The 20,608-nt window shown below is 36.3% G+C and overlaps 1 protein-coding gene across 2 annotated transcripts in view; it reads left to right on the top strand.

Annotated features, from left to right (window-relative positions):
• Positions 1-20,376, top strand: part of LOC139730796 (CTD small phosphatase-like protein 2-B) — a 72,133-nt gene extending 51,757 nt beyond the window's left edge. Inside the window, exons 7-13 of one of the 2 annotated variants that reach the window (XM_071641665.1) lie at positions 2,810-2,912; positions 3,770-3,881; positions 4,579-4,665; positions 6,004-6,146; positions 7,086-7,212; positions 18,110-18,205; positions 19,159-20,376. In XM_071641665.1, coding sequence (XP_071497766.1) covers positions 2,810-2,912; positions 3,770-3,881; positions 4,579-4,665; positions 6,004-6,146; positions 7,086-7,212; positions 18,110-18,205; positions 19,159-19,224 — 734 coding nt within the window. In that variant the 3' untranslated portion in view covers positions 19,225-20,376. The remainder of the gene's footprint in view (positions 1-2,809; positions 2,913-3,769; positions 3,882-4,578; positions 4,666-6,003; positions 6,147-7,085; positions 7,213-18,109; positions 18,206-19,158) is intronic. The other variant, XM_071641664.1, reaches the window with a different exon arrangement.
• The last annotated feature ends 232 nt before the right edge of the window (positions 20,377-20,608 follow it).

Genomic DNA, 20,608 nt, shown 5'->3' with positions numbered 1-20,608 from the left:
ATCATTTGATGAACCAAATGTATTCGGTGTGCATCAGTCTATACATTGCCAACACTTGGAAGGAGTGTATTTTTGTTCCTTAAATAGTAGGATACAATAGCCATTGTTCTCCATCCAACCCCCAGATTTCCTTCCTGTGTTTGTGTGCTCATTTGCCCGTTTTGTCTGTTTGGGTAACTCTTTTATTTGTGGAAAAATGAGTAAAGAAAATGGGATTGCATTATGTGTGAAGCGTACAACTTGACTTTGGTCACATTATATGTCAACGCCAAAGTGGCCGGCCACAGATTTCCTGGCTTGGTATTAATCACGTCTTCTTTCTCTTTGATTCTCTGTGTTGTGTAATTTGTCACTATCTTATGTCCAAATTCATTCCACAAATTACGGGAAGAAAACCAGCCACCAGATTAGACACACATTGGGAAGAAATTTGGATGCAGGCTTTGAAATTTAGATGCAGTGGAGCATGCCAGAGATTGGACACTTCCATGCTATGGCTTGATTTGGCACACTTTGGAAACGTGTGTTATATGAAAACTGAAATGTTTCTGACTTCAAAATATCCTTAGACACTGAAATGCAGGACTAGAGGAAGTCAAATCATTTAAGATTTTTTTTTTTTTTTTTTGACAAACATGAAATGGCGGGGATCCATCATTTAACCAGTTTGATGTAATGATTGGTTCCACGTAGTAGTACAGAGACTAGTGAAGACACACCCAGTAAAACCTGTCCCATGACTGTGTGAAGAGAAGTCCGTTTATTTCTCAGCGTTTTTCTCTAGCGTTCAAATGCAATCTGTATAGCAGCCACCACCTTTCTTGAGATTGAGATGTTGCAGTCAGTAATGATTGATCGTGTATCAAGAGAGAAAGTTAAAGCTGCGGTGAGGCGACAAGCATTTGCGTCAACCAATTATGCTTTGGTTACGCAGACAAGTGCATTGAAGTTACGTTTCTGTATTTTCTTCTTCTTTCTTTTTTTCTGCCCCAACCTTCTTGGGTATTTTAGAAAATGAATTCACTCAACATCCTCTTCGGAGTGTAGTAGGTCATCCTAACACTGGTCTTGAAAATGTCTAATGAGAAGGATCCTGTTTTTGCAGTAGTCTTGACTTGTTTGTGTCACTCTAGAGTGACTCACAGATGTCTGAAATCAAGTGGCCGTCTACAAATGTGCTTCTGTAGTTCGCAGTGATAGTGAATGTTCAAGGATACTGATATTTCATTTAAAGGGACGTTCCAGACGATTTTCAGGATTTCACATCATGTAGTACATAAATCAACAGCTCCATGTTTAGATTTGTGGAATTTATTGTGGTTCTTGAGCAGAGAAACAATACTTTGAAAAACCTTAAACAAATTACACTAGACAAGGATGATGACATAGAGGCTCGTATGTTTCAGAAATGTAGCAGTGTACTTCCATTACAATACTACTTGCTTGCGAGTTCACCTGTGTATAATCTATGCGTGCCTTCTTCTTTTGTTCTGCTTCCTTGAGCCCTAACTCATGCATTCTTATGGTGACCCTACCATGTTATCATCCTTGTTCATTGCAATTTGTTCTAAATTTCAAAAATATTCTTATTCTTCATCCCAATTACTGTATACGTCATATATTTCGCGAGTTTAAATTTTCACGAATTGGGAATTCCCGACGATTTTGCGAGTGGTTAAATTTGCGATTGTGGAGTCCTGTACTGAACTGAGAAATGATGTACACGCGTATGTCATATTCACATCGGGATCAGAGTAAATATTTTCGCGTGTCTTTAATTTCGCGAATAGCACCTGACTCGCGAAATTCGCGAAAATAAAAACCTCGCGAAATATTCGGCGTATACAGTGTCATAGATTCTGAAACTCTGTCCTCAGTATAACTACTTTGTAGTTGTTCAAATGTAAAAATCTGAAAATCATACGGAGGTCTCCTTTAACTGAGAAGTTGGACAACAGAGAAAAATTACCATTGCACAGTTAATGAGCGTCTTACACCTTTATGCTTCTTTGACGCTAGTGTTGAGAATATGATGAATTTTCAAAATGATAATCTTAAATTCAGACAGTTAAGGAAACTTTGGATTCTTGGAATATTTTCTTTGAGGTGATATTTGCCATGTTCTATCAGAGTGATTGGCCATCACACATCGTAGGAAGTCCAGTCATAATGCCTGATTTTATGCTGTGTAATTGACAGGAAATATGTGATTTTGTAATTTCCGATCATAGATGTAAAAACCCTGCTTGACCGCGGCATGACGGTGTCTGCTTAGGAATATCTGAATTCAGATGATTTGTTTTTACTTCCAGTTTGCAGAGAAAAAGTGTTCATACAAAATAATGGGTCTGCTTGTTTACAAAGTCTTATAAGTGATCAGACAAAAACATAAATATGCTATGTAAATACAACTGCATCTATTAGATGACAGTTGCGAAGAGTGTACAAGTAAGCCTACACAAATACTCCTGCTCTTGCATGTGACGCATGATTTTTAAAAACTGTGGATGTGTGTGCTCTGCACCAAAAGCTTAGCCGTATGCATGTGCCCTGCGTAAAGTGAGACAAATTGATGTATGTGTTATGCAGCAGACCTCCCAACCAAAAATCTAAATTTTTACCATTCCCAGCTCTTGTTTCAACAGGATTTTCCTATTTTTCTTGATAATTCTACTACACAAACTGTTCTTTTTTTCCCTACTTTTGAGCAAAATCATTCCTGTTTTTCAGGCAGAAAGGTTTGGGAGGTCTGGATTACAGTTTATTTGAAATGTTGACAAAATTTCCTGTACTCTATGTTTGTTACAAGATGCCAACCACAATGACTGGACACCATGCCAGATGCAGTACCCAACCTACGAGCCCATAGAACCAGACTTCAGCATAGAAGACGAATGGGAGACATTTGATCCGTGAGTGTGCACTCTCTCTTTCTTTTGATTTCCAAGACTTTTTGTTTTATGATTTGTTTCGTTTTGTTTTTGTTTTGTTTGTTGTTGTTGTTGTTGGGTTTTTTTTACACATGATTAATATGAATAGCATCACTCTGCCCAGAATATATTATCACTTTGACACTTCAATGAGGCAGTAAAGAACTGCATCTAATGGAACACATGTTGTATTACTCCAGGGGAAATATAACAGTATATCTATTCAATCCTGTGTGTGCATGCATGTGACAGGTCACAAACACACAACACATACAAAAGGAGGGGGGGGGGGGGGAGAATATTAGCCATAATGTGAAGTTAGACACGCCCACTCAGGTGCAACAAAGCACTAGTCCCACATGAAGGCCATTGTGATGCAATAGGGATTATGATACTTGCATAATCCCTACTCGTCTCGAGTTAGCTTGAGAACACTTGTGCTGATCATTGAGTGAACCAGGCATGCCGGTGGATGTGCCGATGAAACCAGCAAAGCACAGTACGGGCTAATGTGGGGCGATTTTGCTTGCTGCAGATTGCTTTTTTGTCCAGCTGACTGCACATGATCAAAACAAGAGTGGAACTCAAGGCTACCCCATCATCCAAAGGGCTACTGCCGAAGACATGACTATTTTTCTTCTTTTGCAGAGCATTGTTATTACAACCTGAGCATAAATTTAAAAGTTGAGACTCCAGAAACAAACACACTACAGGGTCATGTTGGTTCCCTGCAAGAAAGTTGCTATTGCCTTTTTTCTATTTCACTGGCCTTCTAGCTCTAAGTTAACCATCATCAGCATACTTAGTAACTGGAATATGCACTCTTCTTTCTCTCGCAGCTACTACTTCATCAAGCAACTCCCTCCACTCACGGACGAGCAGAAAAACCGCATCCCCGTCCTCCCGTTGAAGACGAGGCGGTCACCGGAATACTCTTTGGTCTTAGACCTGGTGAGGAGCAGGTCTATTCAATGATTTTAGCTTGCATGTCTGATAATAATAAAAAACACTCACATTACCTAATGGATTGTAGATGGATAGATTGAAAGATGGATATATGATGAATAGATATGGCAATAGGTAGAGTTATAATGGGTATATTTCATTATCAATAAGCAGGTCAATGGAAAAGTAAAAGATAGATAGAAAAATAGATAAGATAGGTAGAGAGATAGATTATAGACAGGCAGACAGACAAACAAACAGATAGAGAGAGAGAAATAGATGAATAGATAAGTAATTATTTTGTAAACAGATAGTTAAGTAGTTGAATACATGGATGAATAGGTCAATAGACAGGTAAATAGATAAATAGATAGTCAGTAAATATATACCTGGTAGGGAATAGATAGGTAAATAGAATGAGAGATAGATAGATAGAAAGGAGGATATAGAGATAGATAGATAGATCAGGTAGATGGGCAGATGAATAGACAGGTGAGAAGAAAGACCCAGCTACAGAAAAATAAGTAGATACATGATAGTTCAAGTAGATGTCCTAGTTCAAGTAGATGTCCAAAAACAAATAGATCAAAGATAAGAGAGATATTGCAATTCAGTTGTCAGTGAATGATTACCAATAATGAATAAATGCATAAATCAGCTGATTAATTTGGTCCTTCTTTTCTCTTTTCTCCTGTCCATGTAGGATGAGACTCTGGTGCACTGCAGCTTAGCCGAGATGGAAAACTGCACGATGTCATTTCCTGTCTACTTCCAGGAAAATGAGTATCAGGTCAGAGGTCAACCTGTCATTGAATGTGCATGTTTGTTCTTCATGAATATGCATGTTTGTTCTTTATAATTTATATAGATATCCATAGCCTTTATGTCGTCGCATATGGAGAGTGAGTGGATATTTATTGTGAGTCGATGGGCTGACAAGATAATAAAGATAATAATGATAGGTCTTATTTATCCAGGGTAGCCTCTTCAATGTTGCCACTGCTCTACCAGAGGGTCCTGCCATTATTATTACCCTAGCGTTGCCAGGTACACATTTATACACCTGGGTCAAGAGGGACATTGAGGGTAAAAACATTTTGTCCAGGGACGTAAGCACTGGGCAGGAACCAAACTCGGGTCCTCCAATTGGGAGTTGGGAGCCTTATCCACTATGCCACAGCGCTCCCACTTAATAGATGGCTGACCTTTGTGTGGGAACACTGGGTCGGGTGCACATTGGCCCCTGTTGAAGATTTTAGTGTGTGATAATTAGTGGTGGAATGGTGGTTTGTGTGTTGGTAGAGGATAATGAGGTAATGATGGCGATGGTGGTGGTAGTGGTGATATTGGAGAGGGGTGTAAAGACAAAAACTAAGTGTTCACCCTCCCCCCCCCCCCAATCCTCACAATGCCACTAGAGGAAGAAATCATGGTATCTAGTTAAATGTGCCATCACTGGATGCAGGTAATGCATGTATACATTGGGGGGATGTGATGCTTCTATTTGAAGATACCAGTATTGAATGTCCCCAAAATATGTGGAGATATTTTCTGTATCATCCATTGTTTTAGGGAGTAACTTTTAATGTAAGTCCTTGCGTTTTACTTTGTGGTTACAAAGAAAGGACCTTGATGAGAAATAGTCATGTTTTGTCAGATGGTTCAGAAATAAGATGTGTTATTCTCAATGACATTGCATAATATAATTTCTTTAATACCCTTTGTAAATATGAACATGTGATGGCCAACATTGGCAAAAGTAAAATTTGTCGTGGATTTCTATACTAATGCATTTATTAGAGCCATCCAGATATTGCTGTAAGAATGTTTTGTCTCTCCTCCAACTCTTAGTGATTGTTCTTTGGGGAAATTTGGTCATAGAACAGTTTACAAAAAGACACAAATCTCTGGCATCAGTGAATTAGATTACCCAAATTGCAGTCCTGTTGATGACTTGGTCACAATATTACTTTTGCTAGCACTTGTACTTAAGAAATCAAAACAAACAAAACTGAATGATCAATGTAGTAAGGATACATGTGACTTCAAGCCTGCGCTCAGTTTTGCTACCATGTTGAGCTACTGTTTCTCACCAACGATTGTCACTGACTTTCCCGTCCCCTCCCAGGTGTATGTGAGAACGCGACCGTTCTTTCGTGACTTCCTGGAGCGCATGTCCAAGATCTTTGAGATCATACTCTTCACGGCCTCCAAGAGAGTGTATGCTGACAAGCTTCTCAATCTCCTGGACCCAGAGAAGAAACTTGTGAGGTTAGTAATATATCACAAAACAATGCCAGAAAGAACTGCTATTATGAATGAAACGATAACACCAGATTGCACAACTGTTACTGTTCAAGAAGAATGCCTGAACGTGTAGACCATGATGTCAGGAGGAATTATATGATACCTTAAGTATTGTATACTGTTGCCAGGTGACTGTTTGTTTGTTCATTTTCCATCTGCGAGAGATGGCTGGATAGCCCATATTCAGCTAAGTTAAGCTGGTCTTCCATGAGGTCCAGTTGGATGTGAGGTGGGACCACTTCACCGGGTTAAACACCCTGCTCTTTGCGATGAATGAATGAAGCGGGATCTTTTACATGCATGAGTTGTTACTCTCTCATACACGGGACCTCCATTTTATGTCCTATCTGAGGGACAGAGTGTTTTGCCTCTTACTAGAGGGGACGGTATGCTTACACACAACATTGCTCAGTCCAGACTCGGGTTCGAACCCGGGCGGCGTGATCGTGAGGCAGACGCGCTACCGACTGAGCCAACTCACCGCCCTTAACTCTGTGAAAGAGTGCATGTAACTCTGTGAAAGAGTTATATGCACTTCTGTTTGGAAGGTGAAAGGTTACATCCAAACTTTTGAACAATGAGCATGTTATATTTCTCTACTGCATTAACAGGTATTTCTGCCCTGAAAGACATGAAGGAATGAAATGAGTTGATCTTTAGATACAAAAATTATCGAAATTGACATGTAATTTCCGCAGTTGCTGTAAGAGCTTGTACTTTTAATCTGTGAAATAATTGAGAATCAAATTGCATTTTGCTCAACAACACTACTTTATGCAGCACTTAGTATTGTACCTTTAGAATGATGCATGCATGAAGAGTGTGAAATTTCAAATGAAATGAAAAACAGGAGAGAAGTAGATTTCATGACCCCTCATCCCCGTTGCGATTCTGCCCTAACAGGCATCGCTTGTTCAGGGAGCATTGCATCTGTGTTCAGGGCAACTACATCAAGGACCTCAACATCCTGGGTCGAGATCTGACCAAGACTGTCATCATTGACAACTCACCCCAGGCCTTTGGGTATCAGGTGAGTCGCCATCACTGGTGGAGGAGGAGTTATGTGTGTCAGTGTGTCTGTCTGTTTTAGATTCTCACTATCGCATATAGATGTAATTACTGCAGTGGCGGCGGCACTATTTAATTTCCACACTAATGTGTTGACGAAGCTGTGTTGGTGCACAGCGGGAGCTTATTCAGTCAAACACAAAAAGCTTCAAGCTACTATCTCTTTCTCCAAATTACCATATAGATTTTCTCAGCAATTGTTATGTTTTGGGGAAAGAAATATCGACAGCTACGTGTAGCTCTGATAAGATTGTATTTTTGTTGTGAAGTGACAATGTTTTAGGCATGTTTTTTTACAAGATGGGGCGAGAGATTCTGATAGGAAAGTATTTGGGTTGTTGCATAACAGAAGAAAGGGAGTTTCTGCTAACGCGCTGTCTTTAAGTGAATAAGATTCTGTGTGAGAAGTCAAAGGCGAGTTTTGTAAAGATAAACACTTGACAAGCCTCGAGTCCAATGATGTATACTGTGACGGAGGTTTTACAAACCTGGTGAATGATGTCTTTTTATTTTTGTAATCATCTATCACATTCAAAGGTGGCTTATTTCTATCTGCCTGATTTTGTTTTTGTTTGTTGTTGTGTTGTATTGGGGACGAAAAGAAAGAAAACGGATAGTCCAGTAGCCACGAAGACGGATAATTATATTTCCGAACGGTGCTTGGCCTCTACCCCTTGTTATATAAACTGTAAAGAATTGTATAGTATTTGTTATCAGGAAAATAGAGTGCTAAATATGCTCTCCTTTCTATGGGTATAGGGGACGTTCACAAACTAGCACAGCTGTTATAAGAGTATTGAACCTGTGTTAAAAACACAGAACCAGTGTATTCATGGTTATTTATAAGATGGGATGAGAGATTCTGATTAGAAAGAATTGGGGTTGTTGCATAACAGAAGAAAGGGACACGCTGTCTTTACGTGAATAAAATGCGTATGATAAGTCAAAGGCGAGTTTTGTAAAGATAAACACTTGACAAGCCTCGAGTCCAATGATGTATAATGTGACGGAGGTTTTCCAAACCTGGTGAATGATGTCTTTTTGTTTTTGTAGTCATCTATCACATTCAAAGGTGGCTTATATCTTCTGCCTGATTTTGTATTTGTGTGTTTTTGTATCGTAATGGGGGCGAAAAGAAAGAAAACAGATAGTCCAGTAGCCACGAAGACGGGTAATTACATTTCCGAACGGTGCTTGGCCTCTACCCCTTGTTATATAAACTGTAAAGAATTGTATAGTATTTGTTATCAGGAAAATAGAGTGCTATATATGCTCTCCTTTCCATGGGTATAGGGGACGTTCACAAACTAGTACAGCTGTTTGAACCTGTGTTAAAAACACTGAACCAGTGTATTTATGGATATTTACAAGATGGGGCGAGAGATTCTGATTGGAAAGAATTGGGGTTGTTGCATAACAGAAGAAAGGAAGGTTTTGTTAACACGCTGTTTTTAAGTAAATAAAATCCCGTGTGATAAGCCAAAGGCGAGTTTTGTAAAGATAAACACTTAACAAGCCTCGAGTCCAATGATGTATACTGCGACGGAGGTTTTCCAAACCTGGTGAATGGTGTCTTTTTATTTTTGTAATCATCTATCACATTCAAAGGTGGCTTATTTCTATCTGCCTGATTTTGTTTTTGTGTGTCTTTGTGTTGTATTGGGGACGAAAAGAAAGAAAATGGATAGTCCAGTAGCCACGAAGATGGGTAATTATATTTCCGAACGGTGCTTGGCCTCTATCCCTTGTTATATAAACTGTAAAGAATTGTATAGTATTTGTTATCAGGAAAATAGAGTGCTAAATATGCTCTCCTTTCTATGTATAGGGGACGTTCACAAACTAGCACAGCTGTTATAAGAGTATTGAACCTGTGTTAAAAACACAGAACCAGTGTATTCATGGATATTTACAAGATGGGGTGAGAGATTCTGATTGGAAAGAATTGGGGTTGTTGCATAACAGAAGAAAGGGACACGCTGTTTTTACGTGAATAAAATTCGCGTGATAAGTCAAAGGCGAGTTTTGTAAAGATAAACACTTGACAAGCCTCGAGTCCAATGATGTATACTGTGACGGAGGTTTTACAAACCTGGTGAATGATGTCTTTTTATTTTTGTAATCATCTATCACATTCAAAGGTGGCTTATTTCTATCTGCCTGATTTTGTTTTTGTTTGTTGTTGTGTTGTATTGGGGACGAAAAGAAAGAAAACGGATAGTCCAGTAGCCACGAAGACGGATAATTATATTTCTGAACGGTGCTTGGCCTCTTCCCCTTGTTATATAAACTGTAAAGAATTGTATAGTATTTGTTATCAGGAAAATAGAGTGCTAAATATGCTCTCCTTTCTATGGGTATAGGGGACGTTCACAAACTAGCACAGCTGTTATAAGAGTATTGAACCTGTGTTAAAAACACTGAACCAGTGTATTCATGGTTATTTATAAGATGGGATGAGAGATTCTGATTAGAAAGAATTGGGGTTGTTGCATAACAGAAGAAAGGGACACGCTGTTTTTACGTGAATAAAATGCGCATGATAAGTCAAAGGCGAGTTTTGTAAAGATAAACACTTGACAAGCCTCGAGTCCAATGATGTATAATGTGACGGAGGTTTTCCAAACCTGGTGAATGATGTCTTTTTGTTTTTGTAGTCATCTATCACATTCAAAGGTGGCTTATATCTTCTGCCTGATTTTGTATTTGTGTGTTTTTGTATCGTAATGGGGACGAAAAGAAAGAAAACAGATAGTCCAGTAGCCACGAAGACGGGTAATTACATTTCCGAACGGTGCTTGGCCTCTACCCCTTGTTATATAAACTGTAAAGAATTGTATAGTATTTGTTATCAGGAAAATAGAGTGCTATATATGCTCTCCTTTCCATGGGTATAGGGGACGTTCACAAACTAGTACAGCTGTTTGAACCTGTGTTAAAAACACTGAACCAGTGTATTCGTGGTTCTTTACAAGATGGGGCGAGATATTCTGATAGGACAGAATTGGGGTTGTTGCCTAACAGAAGAAAGGAAGGTTTTGTTAACACGCTGTTTTTAAGTGCATAAAATCTCGTGTGATAAGCCAAAGGCGACTTTTGTAAAGATAAATATTTAACAAGCCTCGAGTCCAATGATGTATAATGTAACGGAGGTTTTTTAAACCTGGTGAATGATGTCTTTTTATTTTTGTAATCATTTATCACATTCAAAGGTGTCTTATTTCTATCTGCCTGATTTTGTTTTTGTGTGTCTTTGTGTTGTATTGGGGACGAAAAGAAAGAAAACAGATAGTCCAGTAGCCACGAAGACGGGTAATTACATTTCCGAACGGTGCTTGGCCTTTACCCCTTGGTATATAAACTGTAAAGAATAGTATTTGTTATTATGCAAATAGAGTGGTATAAATGTTCTCCTTTTATGGGTAGGGGACGTTCACAAACTAGCACAGCTCTGCTGTTATAAGAGTATTGAACCTGTGTTAAAAACACTGAACCAGTGTATTTTGTGTAAAATGAGTCCGTATAAATATTCTGAAATAGAAAGATTGGGAGGTTGATATTATTGGTCAGGTTTTGAGGAAGTATATTAGGTAAGAATAACATATTGAATATTGACACTGATTATAATATAATATTGATGGTTATGAGTAGATTTTTTTTTTCTTTTTAAATGAAAACACAATGGGAAGTGGATCTTCACAGGCTACCAATCAATGAGCAGTCGAACGCATCTTCTGTGTAGATATCCATTTGCACGAATGACCAATCAGGTTTTACTACATCGGCTGCGGCCAATCGGGCGCTGAGGATAATAGACAGAATACAATCCCGATAGTGTAATAAAGCGGGAATTTCAGTGCGGCTGCACGTTGTTGGGGGAGAGGTAAGGATGATGGGGTTTCTTGGCGCGAAGGTAGAGGAATTGTCTGGGTCGGGAGAATGAAATTCCGCTGATTCTCTGGAGACTGTGTTTGGGCAACCGGTTTACGTGTGTGCAATGTATGTATCAAGTGGTGATCTTGTATCCCCCCCCCCCCCCTCCCTGTCCTTTATGGATCACACACAGAATGGTGAAATTGCTCGGGTTTTTTTTTTCAAACGCATTTATGTCCCAACCCCAAATCCTGACACCATTATTCAACTAAATATTATTTTGAAGTTATTCAACCTTAATAACATGTCCTACAGTTGAATAATAGAAAGACAGATTATTTGTTATACATGTTATAGTTGTGTACACAGTCGGTAGGAAACTGTGGGATGATGACATTGTCGGTTCAATCGTTTGTGTGTTCATGCCGGCTGCAGACGTAGGTGAGGCTTCTTGATTTGGTGGGTTTCCATTGTTTCCTTTTTTTTCTTCTTTTTCTTGTCGGGCTGGTTTGTGGCTACGCTGAAATACCTGTAGAACAAAAGTAATGTTCTAGGATAGTGTTTGAACAGTTTTTTTCTTTCTTTTCATTTTCTGGCAATGGTGGTTAATGTATCGACATATTGTCTGTTGAGAATGATAAGGGCGTTAAGTTGTCACTTAACCCAGTTAGGTAGATATAGTTATACGTCGGCTTTCATATTGTTTCTCAAGTTTTCAGTGACGTTTTTTTTTTGTTTGTTTGTTTGTTTGTTTGTTTTTTTGTTTTTTGCTCGGTAGAGAATGGGGTATGACAGGTTTGGTCGCAGCCGCCGAGGAAATGACTTTCGTTGTGTATTTTTCTCTCAATACCGGTTCTTGAAATTATTTTGGTGTGTTAAAACCGAAGTTTGTATATAGGTATTGTGAATCGTTGATTTTGGTGCGTGAAAACCGAAAATTGTATAAAAAGGTATGTTAAACATTGATTTTATTTTAGGTTTCTGATTGGTATATAGTATTAACATCAAGGTTATTTATTTGTAAGTACAGTAAGATGAATGCAATATAGATGAATGTGTTGTATGGTTCTGTAGTTTGTTTTTTTTTGTATTTTGAGGGGGATATTTGTTCCAAGATGACGAAATAGTTTTAACAGGATATGTTTTTTGGTATATTTATTTACAAGGAAATGTATTAGTACTAGACTGATATAAGTGTTAATGATAATTGGAGATTTTTAATGTGATGTAAAAGCGGGAAAGCGGGGGCAACGGCAGAGCCTGTATGTACTGTCTTGTTTTTTGTTTTTGTTTTGTTTGTCTCCGTTGTTGCTAATGCTTGTGCGAAGTGTGTAGTAGCATTAGTAGCAGTAGTTTTATTAGTAGTTGTAGAAGTAGAAGTAGTAGTAAGACTGTGTATTGGTACAGCCTTTCAAGCAGAGAGGCACATTTTGTTCTATGTATGTTGTTTGTTGGAAAAAGCTCACTGGGTATATTAGAATTCTTTTGTAAATATGAATAAGATTGATATTATTTCGATGAATTGTCGTGGTTTGGGCAATCGGAAAAAAAGGAACGAGGTTTTTGATTTTTTGAAAGTGAGTAAATTTCATATATGTTGTTTACAGGATACTCATTTCAATGCCTTAGAAGAAGAAAATTTAAGAAGAGAGTGGGGCAGTGATTGTTTTTTTAGTTTTGGCACATCAAATTCAAGGGGCGTAGCGATATTATTTCGTGAAGATATCACTATAGATATAAAAGGATATGAAACAGATGATAAAGGTAATTGGTTGATTTTAGATATGAAGTTATGTGAAAATTCATTTTCTTTGGTTAATATTTATGGGCCAAATACAGACTCCCCGGGGTTTTATGAAAATATTCAGAAGCTTATATTTAAAAGAGAAAATTCGTTAGTTATATTTTGTGGAGATTGGAATTTGGTACAAAATTTTGATCTGGACACATATAATTATGTACGGTTAAATAACCCTAGAGCAAAGAAGAAAGTGGATGAAATGAAATGTGATTTGGAGTTGGTAGATCCGTGGAGAATACAACATTCTACAGAGAAACAGTTTACATGGCGTCAAAATAATCCTTTGAAATTAGCTAGATTAGATTTTTATTTGATATCTAAGAAAGCATTAACATTGGTTGATAAGGTAGATATAATGTCAGGTTTTAGGACGGATCATTCTTTGATTACATTAAGTTTGAATTTAGGATATTGTAGGGGGCCGAGTTATTGGAAATTTAATAATACATTATTGAAAGATGATGTGTATATTGAAAAGATAAAAGAATTGATTACACAAACAGTTAAATTTTATGCGATAAATGATATTTCTTATGATTGTAGAGATTGTCAATTTGTTATTACTGATCAATTATTTTTTGATACATTATTAATGTTGATAAGAGGTGAAACAATAAGTTATATGAGTTATAAGAAAAAATTGGAAAAGAATAAGGAAAAGCAATTAGAAAAAGATATAATTGAGTTGGAAGGATTGTTGTTAATACAACAAGATGAAGAATTTATTTTAGAGGAATTAAAAGAAAAGAGAGAATGTTTGGATAAAATTAGACAGGAAAAAGTGAATAGTATATGTTTTAGATCGAAAATTAAATGGATGGAATTTGGTGAAAAGCCTTCAACATATTTTTTGAATTTGGAAAAGAGTAATGTTATAGATAAGCAAATTTTACAATTGGTGGATAAAAATGGAAAGATATTAAATCAGCAACAGGAAATATTAGAGGAAGTAGCAAATTTTTATAGTTTATTATATAAGAAGCAAAATGTTGAAGATATGGATTTACAAGAAATTTTAGAAGGTCAAGATATTCCAAGGTTAAACGAAGCATTTAGATTGTCTTTAGAAGGCCCTTTGCAAATAGAAGAATTGGATCAAATGTTGAAAAATATGAAAAATAATAAGTCACCTGGAATGGATGGATTTACTGTTGAATTTTTTAGAGTATTTTGGGAAGATTTGAGGTTTTTAGTGTTGAGATCATTGAATTATGCATATACAGAGGAAAATATGTCTTTTTCTCAAAAATTGGGTGTTTTAACTTTGATTCCTAAAGAAGATAAAGATAAGTATTATTTGAAAAATTGGCGACCAATTTCTTTGTTGAATGTAGTTTATAAATTAGCATCGGGATGTATTGCGAATCGAATTAAGAAGGTTTTGTCTTTTGTGATAAGTGAAAACCAGAAAGGGTTTTTATCAGGTAGATTTATTGGAGAGAATATTCGCCGTTTATATGATTTGATTTTGTATACAGATGTCAAAGATATTCCAGCATTATTATTATTGATTGATTTTGAAAAAGCTTTCGATTCAATCTCTCATGAGTTTATAACAAAAGTGATGTCATTTTTCAATTTCGGTCCCTCAATAATTTCTTGGATAAATATTTTATATGCTGATGCTTTTTCGTCTGCTCAGATTAATGGTTTTTTTACTGAGAGATTTAAGATAGAAAGAGGTTGCAGGCAAGGCGACCCTCTTTCTCCATATATATTTTTGTTGTGCAGTGAAATATTAAATTTGATGATTTCTGGACCTAATTCATTTGAAGGGATAAAAATAGATAATATGTTTCATAGAATAGTTCAATATGCGGATGATACACTGTTGACATTAAATGGTACAGAGAAGGATTTATTTATAGCAATGAATATTGTAGATAGATTTGCAAATATATCTGGTTTAAAAATCAATGAAAATAAAACAAAAGTAATATGGATAGGGAAATGTAAGAATAAAGAAGATAGAATGTTGTCTGAAAGGAATTTTCATTGGGTGTATGAAGGAGGTTTTAAGTATCTGGGTATACATTTTTTTGTTGATTTAGAGAGAACTGTTCAGTATAATTATTATGACAAAATGGAAGTGATTAGGAAACAAATGAACTCTTGGCGTAAACGCTCTTTAACAGTGCTTGGTAGAATTGTAGTTATTAAGTCATTGTTGTTATCAAAATTGAATTATTTGTTTTTGTCTTTGCCAAGTCCTAAAGGTAATTTTTTGAATGAGATAAATGATATGTTTTATAGTTTTATATGGGAAAGGAAGCCGGATAAAATAAACAGAATTCAAATGTCTCAGACATACGCACAAGGTGGAGTGAAAATGATAAATATTTACACACAGGTTACAGCACTGAAAATATCATGGATTAGGCGATTGTTATTTACAACGGATAAATGGTCAGAAAAATTATTGAGTATATTTTTACCCCGTACCCATCAGTTAGACATGAGTCTCGGAAATGATTTTTTCTTTGAACAAGCCTCACATACGTGTAATCCCTTTTGGAAAGAAGTATTCACAGCTTACGGCGAATTACTTTCGGTTTATTGTAATAATTTTCAGTGTCAACCTTTGTGGAAAAATAATAAGATTACTATAGGAAATGCGTCGGTTTTTAAACGAAAGTGGTATCAAAAAGGAATTCGTTTTGTTAATGATTTGTTAGATGAAGAAGGAAATGTATTATCATTTACTGCCTTTAAGAGGAAATATGATGTTGACGTTAATTTTTTAGATTATTTTGGAATATGTCATGCGGTTAAAAAAGCAGGTTGTGATAGAAGTATGAATAATATGGAAAAGTTTTGTCAACCAATTATACCTGATATTTTACAGTTGGTTATAAAACATTCTAAAGGATGTTCACATATTTATGCTGTTTTGTTAAAGAATAGAAATAATGTATATCAATGTAAAGGATTTTTAAGATGGCGACAATTGATACAACTTGAAGAAAAGAAATGGCAATCTTTTTCGTTGGCCCCGTTTAAGAGCACGGAAGATGTTAGTTTACGATGGTTTCAGTTTAAAATAGTTCATAGAATTTTATATACAAATAAGATGTTGAATAGAATTGGATTGGTTGAAAGAAGTGAATGTTCATTCTGTAATGTGAATGTTGAGACTTTAATACATTTTTTTAGTGAGTGTCAATATGTTGAAAGATTGTGGGTTGAAGTAAGAGAATGGATTAATATTAACACGGGGTTAGAAATAACATTTACGACGGAAAATAAATTATTTGGTTTTGGGGGTATTAACAATTCGGCATTGAATTGTATTACCATGCTTGTGAGATATGAAATTTATGTTTGTAAAATAAGAAAAATAATACCTCGTTTTGATTTATGTAAATATAGTATAAGGGAATATTATGATAGAGAGAAATTTATCGCAAGAAATAATCATAAGTTGCAAGTGTTTCAGAAAAAATGGTGTCTTTTTAGACACCTTTTTTCTTGATGTATATTGTATTGAATTCGAAAAAAAAAGCATGATGTTATTTGAAATATGTTGTAATATGTGTATAGATGAAAGAGAATAATAAATATCCCAGTGAGGGGAAAAAAAAAAAAAAAAAAAAAAAATGATAAAAAGGAAAAAGTTAGATGTGATTCCTGCATAGATGCTCTGCGCATGCCTGCTGCCCTGTAACTCCACATTACAGTACTGGAAGTGTACAAGTAAAGACCAAAAGCGTGACCCCGCGTGACTTCCATGTGTTGCACATAGGTGCAGAAATCACCTCATTCATGTGCAAATAGCGTACGCCCAGTTTACAGACCTGACTGCCAAGGACGAAATGTTTACTTTATGTGCTATGGGGAGAATTGAATGTGTGAGAAAGATTATAGCACCCTTATGAGAGACACATCATCTTTTTCTTTTTCTGTTTCTTTTTTTTTTTTTTTCATTGACAGTCAACCTCACCTAAGTCAAATCCAAAAGGGATAAAAAATACAATACCTGTGATTCAGAGTGACTTTGATTTCCATGATAGGATTAACGCATGTTTTCATCCATCCAGATATAATTTTCTTTAGACTTTACCAAATTTCTGACTAGTGTGAGGTCAACTTAGGTAAGGTTGACTGGATGTCATTGTGGAGCTGTTCCAGGAAATGCTTTTTTCCCTGATTTATCTTATTATGTGGAGAAAAAAAAAGTCTGATTCTCCCTCAGCCTGTGCAGTACAGTTTCTACCCTTCATAGAGCACAATGTCCAAAGGGCATTTTAATGAGTATTAAACATTGTATGTTCTGTGTAAATATATTTAAGGTCTGATCATGCACAAAGTATGATAGCAGATTTGCACAGAGGCAGCAGTCATGATCTTGATGAATTTCATGAATACATTCCCATCTTTAGTTACCCGGATGATGTATCAGGACAATTACCCCCCCCCCCCAAAACAAAACAAAACAAAACAAAACAAAACAAAACAAAACAAAACAAAACAAAACAAAACAAAACAAAACAAAACAAAACAAAACAAAACAAAACAAAACAAAACAAAACAAAACAAAACAAAACAAAACAAAACAAAACAAAACAAAACAAAAAAACTGAATACTGGTTAGTTGTAAGGTTAGAGTAAAGATTAGGGTTAGATTTAGGATTAGGACTTTGGGTCAGGGTTAGGATTAGGGCAAGGGGAAGGGTCCGGGGTAATTGCCCTGGACCCCCGGATGAAGCTCACAATTTGCTGAAGTCTTGCATGACCATGTCACGCCCAAGATATGTGTTGCCATTTCAACAGCAACGCTTACCAATTCAATACTTCCTCGTCAGAAGACAGCTTTGAAGACTGCACGATTCTTATAAAGCCCCTAGTCGTGAAACTCGTCAATGTAAAACATGAACATGATTGCAGAGGAGAGGATGTAACAAGCTATAAAGCACCCTGGCATACCTCCAAACTTTACACTTTGAGTGAAGTATGTTGGTACTGTCACAAAATAAGATTTGAATACGTTCTCAAGCACTTCATTTATACTTGTATATGTTTTGTTTAAAATTTTTTCTGCTTCTATTTCTTTCTTTTATGCATTGTCTTGGCGCTAGGGGGTTTCTTGGGTACAGCAGACAAATTTTCCATGAAAAAAAGAAATTGTGTTTTGTAGATTCAGTACTAGTAAGATTGATCTTTAATTTCTTTTTTGACTGATCCTCAGCTGGAGAATGGCATTCCGATCGAGAGTTGGTTTGCGGACGACAATGACTCAGAGCTCATCAAACTCGTCCCGTTCTTGGAGAGCCTCGTCACCATGGTAAGCAACAGTACAAATGTGTCCCCCAAGTTTCCCAAATGTTAACTTCAGAATGTTGACCCAAATTGGTTGCAGTCAATCCGAGGCAGTCTTCGGCGAGAAAATTTGCTCAGGCCGAAGAGTGTTTCCCTTTACTGCAACAAATGCTGTATAAGCTGAATATTTTGTGAGGTTTTCCCACCTTTTATTAGGACCTCTTTGTTTGGAGATTTGGAGAAGAATCAAAGTGGGACACACCTTTTATTCGGACCACTTTGTTTTACTTTGTTTTTTATATCTCAGCCATTTCAAAACCGATTTTCATCAAATACACTTTGAATTCCTCTTCGAATTTTATGCTCTTAAATATTTCATAAGTGGTTTCTAATCATCTCGTAAAAAGTTAATATTTGAATCCCCCATCTCAACCAAAGTTATACCATCCCTTTAATCTGTCATTCAGGCTAAAAGTTCTCCCTGAACACATTAATGCCTATGACTTGCAATCAAATTTAGTGGTTATAATGATAAAAGTGCTGTTAACATCCCATTTCATACTCTGAGTGGGGTAATGGTATCTACAGTTTGCGTTATGCTTCATTCTCGACTCGCGCATTTGACTCATGATGTAACCACCCTTTCACACATTTTAAACAAGATTCACGTCAGCACAAGTGAAACTAGAAGTATGTATGTACTGAAGCAGACTGGTATGAGTCTACTACATGTTTGAGGTTAAGTGGGGAATGCCCTGGGGAAGTTCTGTTTTATGTTCTCGTTTCTAATTTTCAGAATTGACAAAGAGATGCTCTCTGCATGTTGAGAAATTTCGAAGAGAACTATATGAGATTTTGTGGATTGTTTCACTTTGACTAAAAAAAAGACATGGGCAAAGTGTTTTCCATTGATGCGGGAGTAAAATGTATGAAAGTGAAAACCAATGTTTTCCCTTTGGTCTTTCTTATTGCGTGCAGAAAGAGGATGTGCGGCCCCACGTGAAAGAAAAGTTCCGTCTCCATGAACTGTTACCTCCAGACTAATCATCGGATGGATTCCGGTTCTTCTCCCCGTGTCCCTTCCCCCGTCAAGGAAAAAAAAAAACAGAGCAGATAAAGAGTTACAGACTTGTATAAAAAGTGTATTTTTGTGAGCTAGAAAGAGAAGAGAAAAAAAAAATTCAGAGATATTTCTATGAATGAAAGGCAACAATTTTTAACTATCATGTACAAACTTATGCGTACAGTGAGTGCATTGCAGAAAATCTTGTACAGGCATTGTAAATTACCGGAGAATTTTGACATGTGTAAATATCTTGTACATAAATCTACCCCTAGTTTTCCCTTCCCTACTGAAGAGAATCAAATGGCTGCCAAGAGTAAGGTTTTTTTTTTTATTTATTTACTAGGCTCTCACAGATTTGTGGTTTTTGTTCTAACATGCTCTTCTAAAAATTCCATTTCCAGGGTTATTTCATCACCAGTCTCTGAAAATGACACAACTTACATTTTTGTTTTGGGTTCTACCTACTTGTAATGATCGTTCATACCGCCCTTTATCTGTGGTGATATATCGTATGGCAAACTTTCTCGTTTGTTTAGGAGTGTTTGTTTCTTTTGTTTTTTAATTTCTCGTAGGAAGAACTCTATTAGAGAAATATACTGTTCCAATGTAGTCTAAACTATTGTATCACAGGAGTATTACATAAGATTGTTACATATCTGTTTGATTTTATCATGATAATGTTTAAATTTCATTTGGGAACACTATTTATCGCCAGTAGCGGAATCAATTCACTGCATTCCACATCTTTCTGCCGTAGATGTTTTTGGTAATCTGCATTTAAAGTGATTTTGATTTTTTTTTACCCCTTGAATGTAAATGGTATTTTATTCTGCACAATTTTAGGATTTTAACCAAAAAAAAAAAAAAAAGAGAAAGAAAGAAGAAAAAATATCATTTATACGTGGTGAAGTGTGATGGTCGTTTAGAAATGTTTCGCAAGATTTTACATAAGTGTTGCCATTGAAGAAATTATGCTGTATTTCACTGTGTTTAGAACGATATTTTTTTTTTTCAAAATGCCATTTTCAAAATGCCATTTTATTCTGCTCCTAAGTCTAATGATTCATTTTTACTTGGAGTATGAAAAACCCTGCTGATTCTTCATCTTTTACACATTTTAAAAAAGTTATTAAAAAGATATTATTAGTGTGATATCAGAGTTACTTTATCTAAATTATTTGCAGGTCTATGGATACACCTTACCCCTGCCTTCCATAACTCCTCTAACATCCTCCATTGATAAAGCAGAGCTCTTGCAGATATGAGTGAATGCATATTTGCAACATTGGTGTCAAACCTCAAGAAACTTCTCTGTGCACAGCACAGAAAAAAAAAATGCCTTTCAATGCTTGCTTTGTAACG

This window comes from Diadema antillarum, unplaced genomic scaffold (genome assembly GCF_040938485.1).
Source record: "Diadema antillarum isolate AM-2024a unplaced genomic scaffold, OU_Dant_1.0 seq00000338_RagTag, whole genome shotgun sequence".
Taxonomy (NCBI): Eukaryota; Metazoa; Echinodermata; class Echinoidea; order Diadematoida; family Diadematidae; genus Diadema; species Diadema antillarum.
The sequence above is the reverse complement of the archived record's forward strand: the minus strand, read 5'-3'. Positions and strand labels throughout refer to the sequence as shown.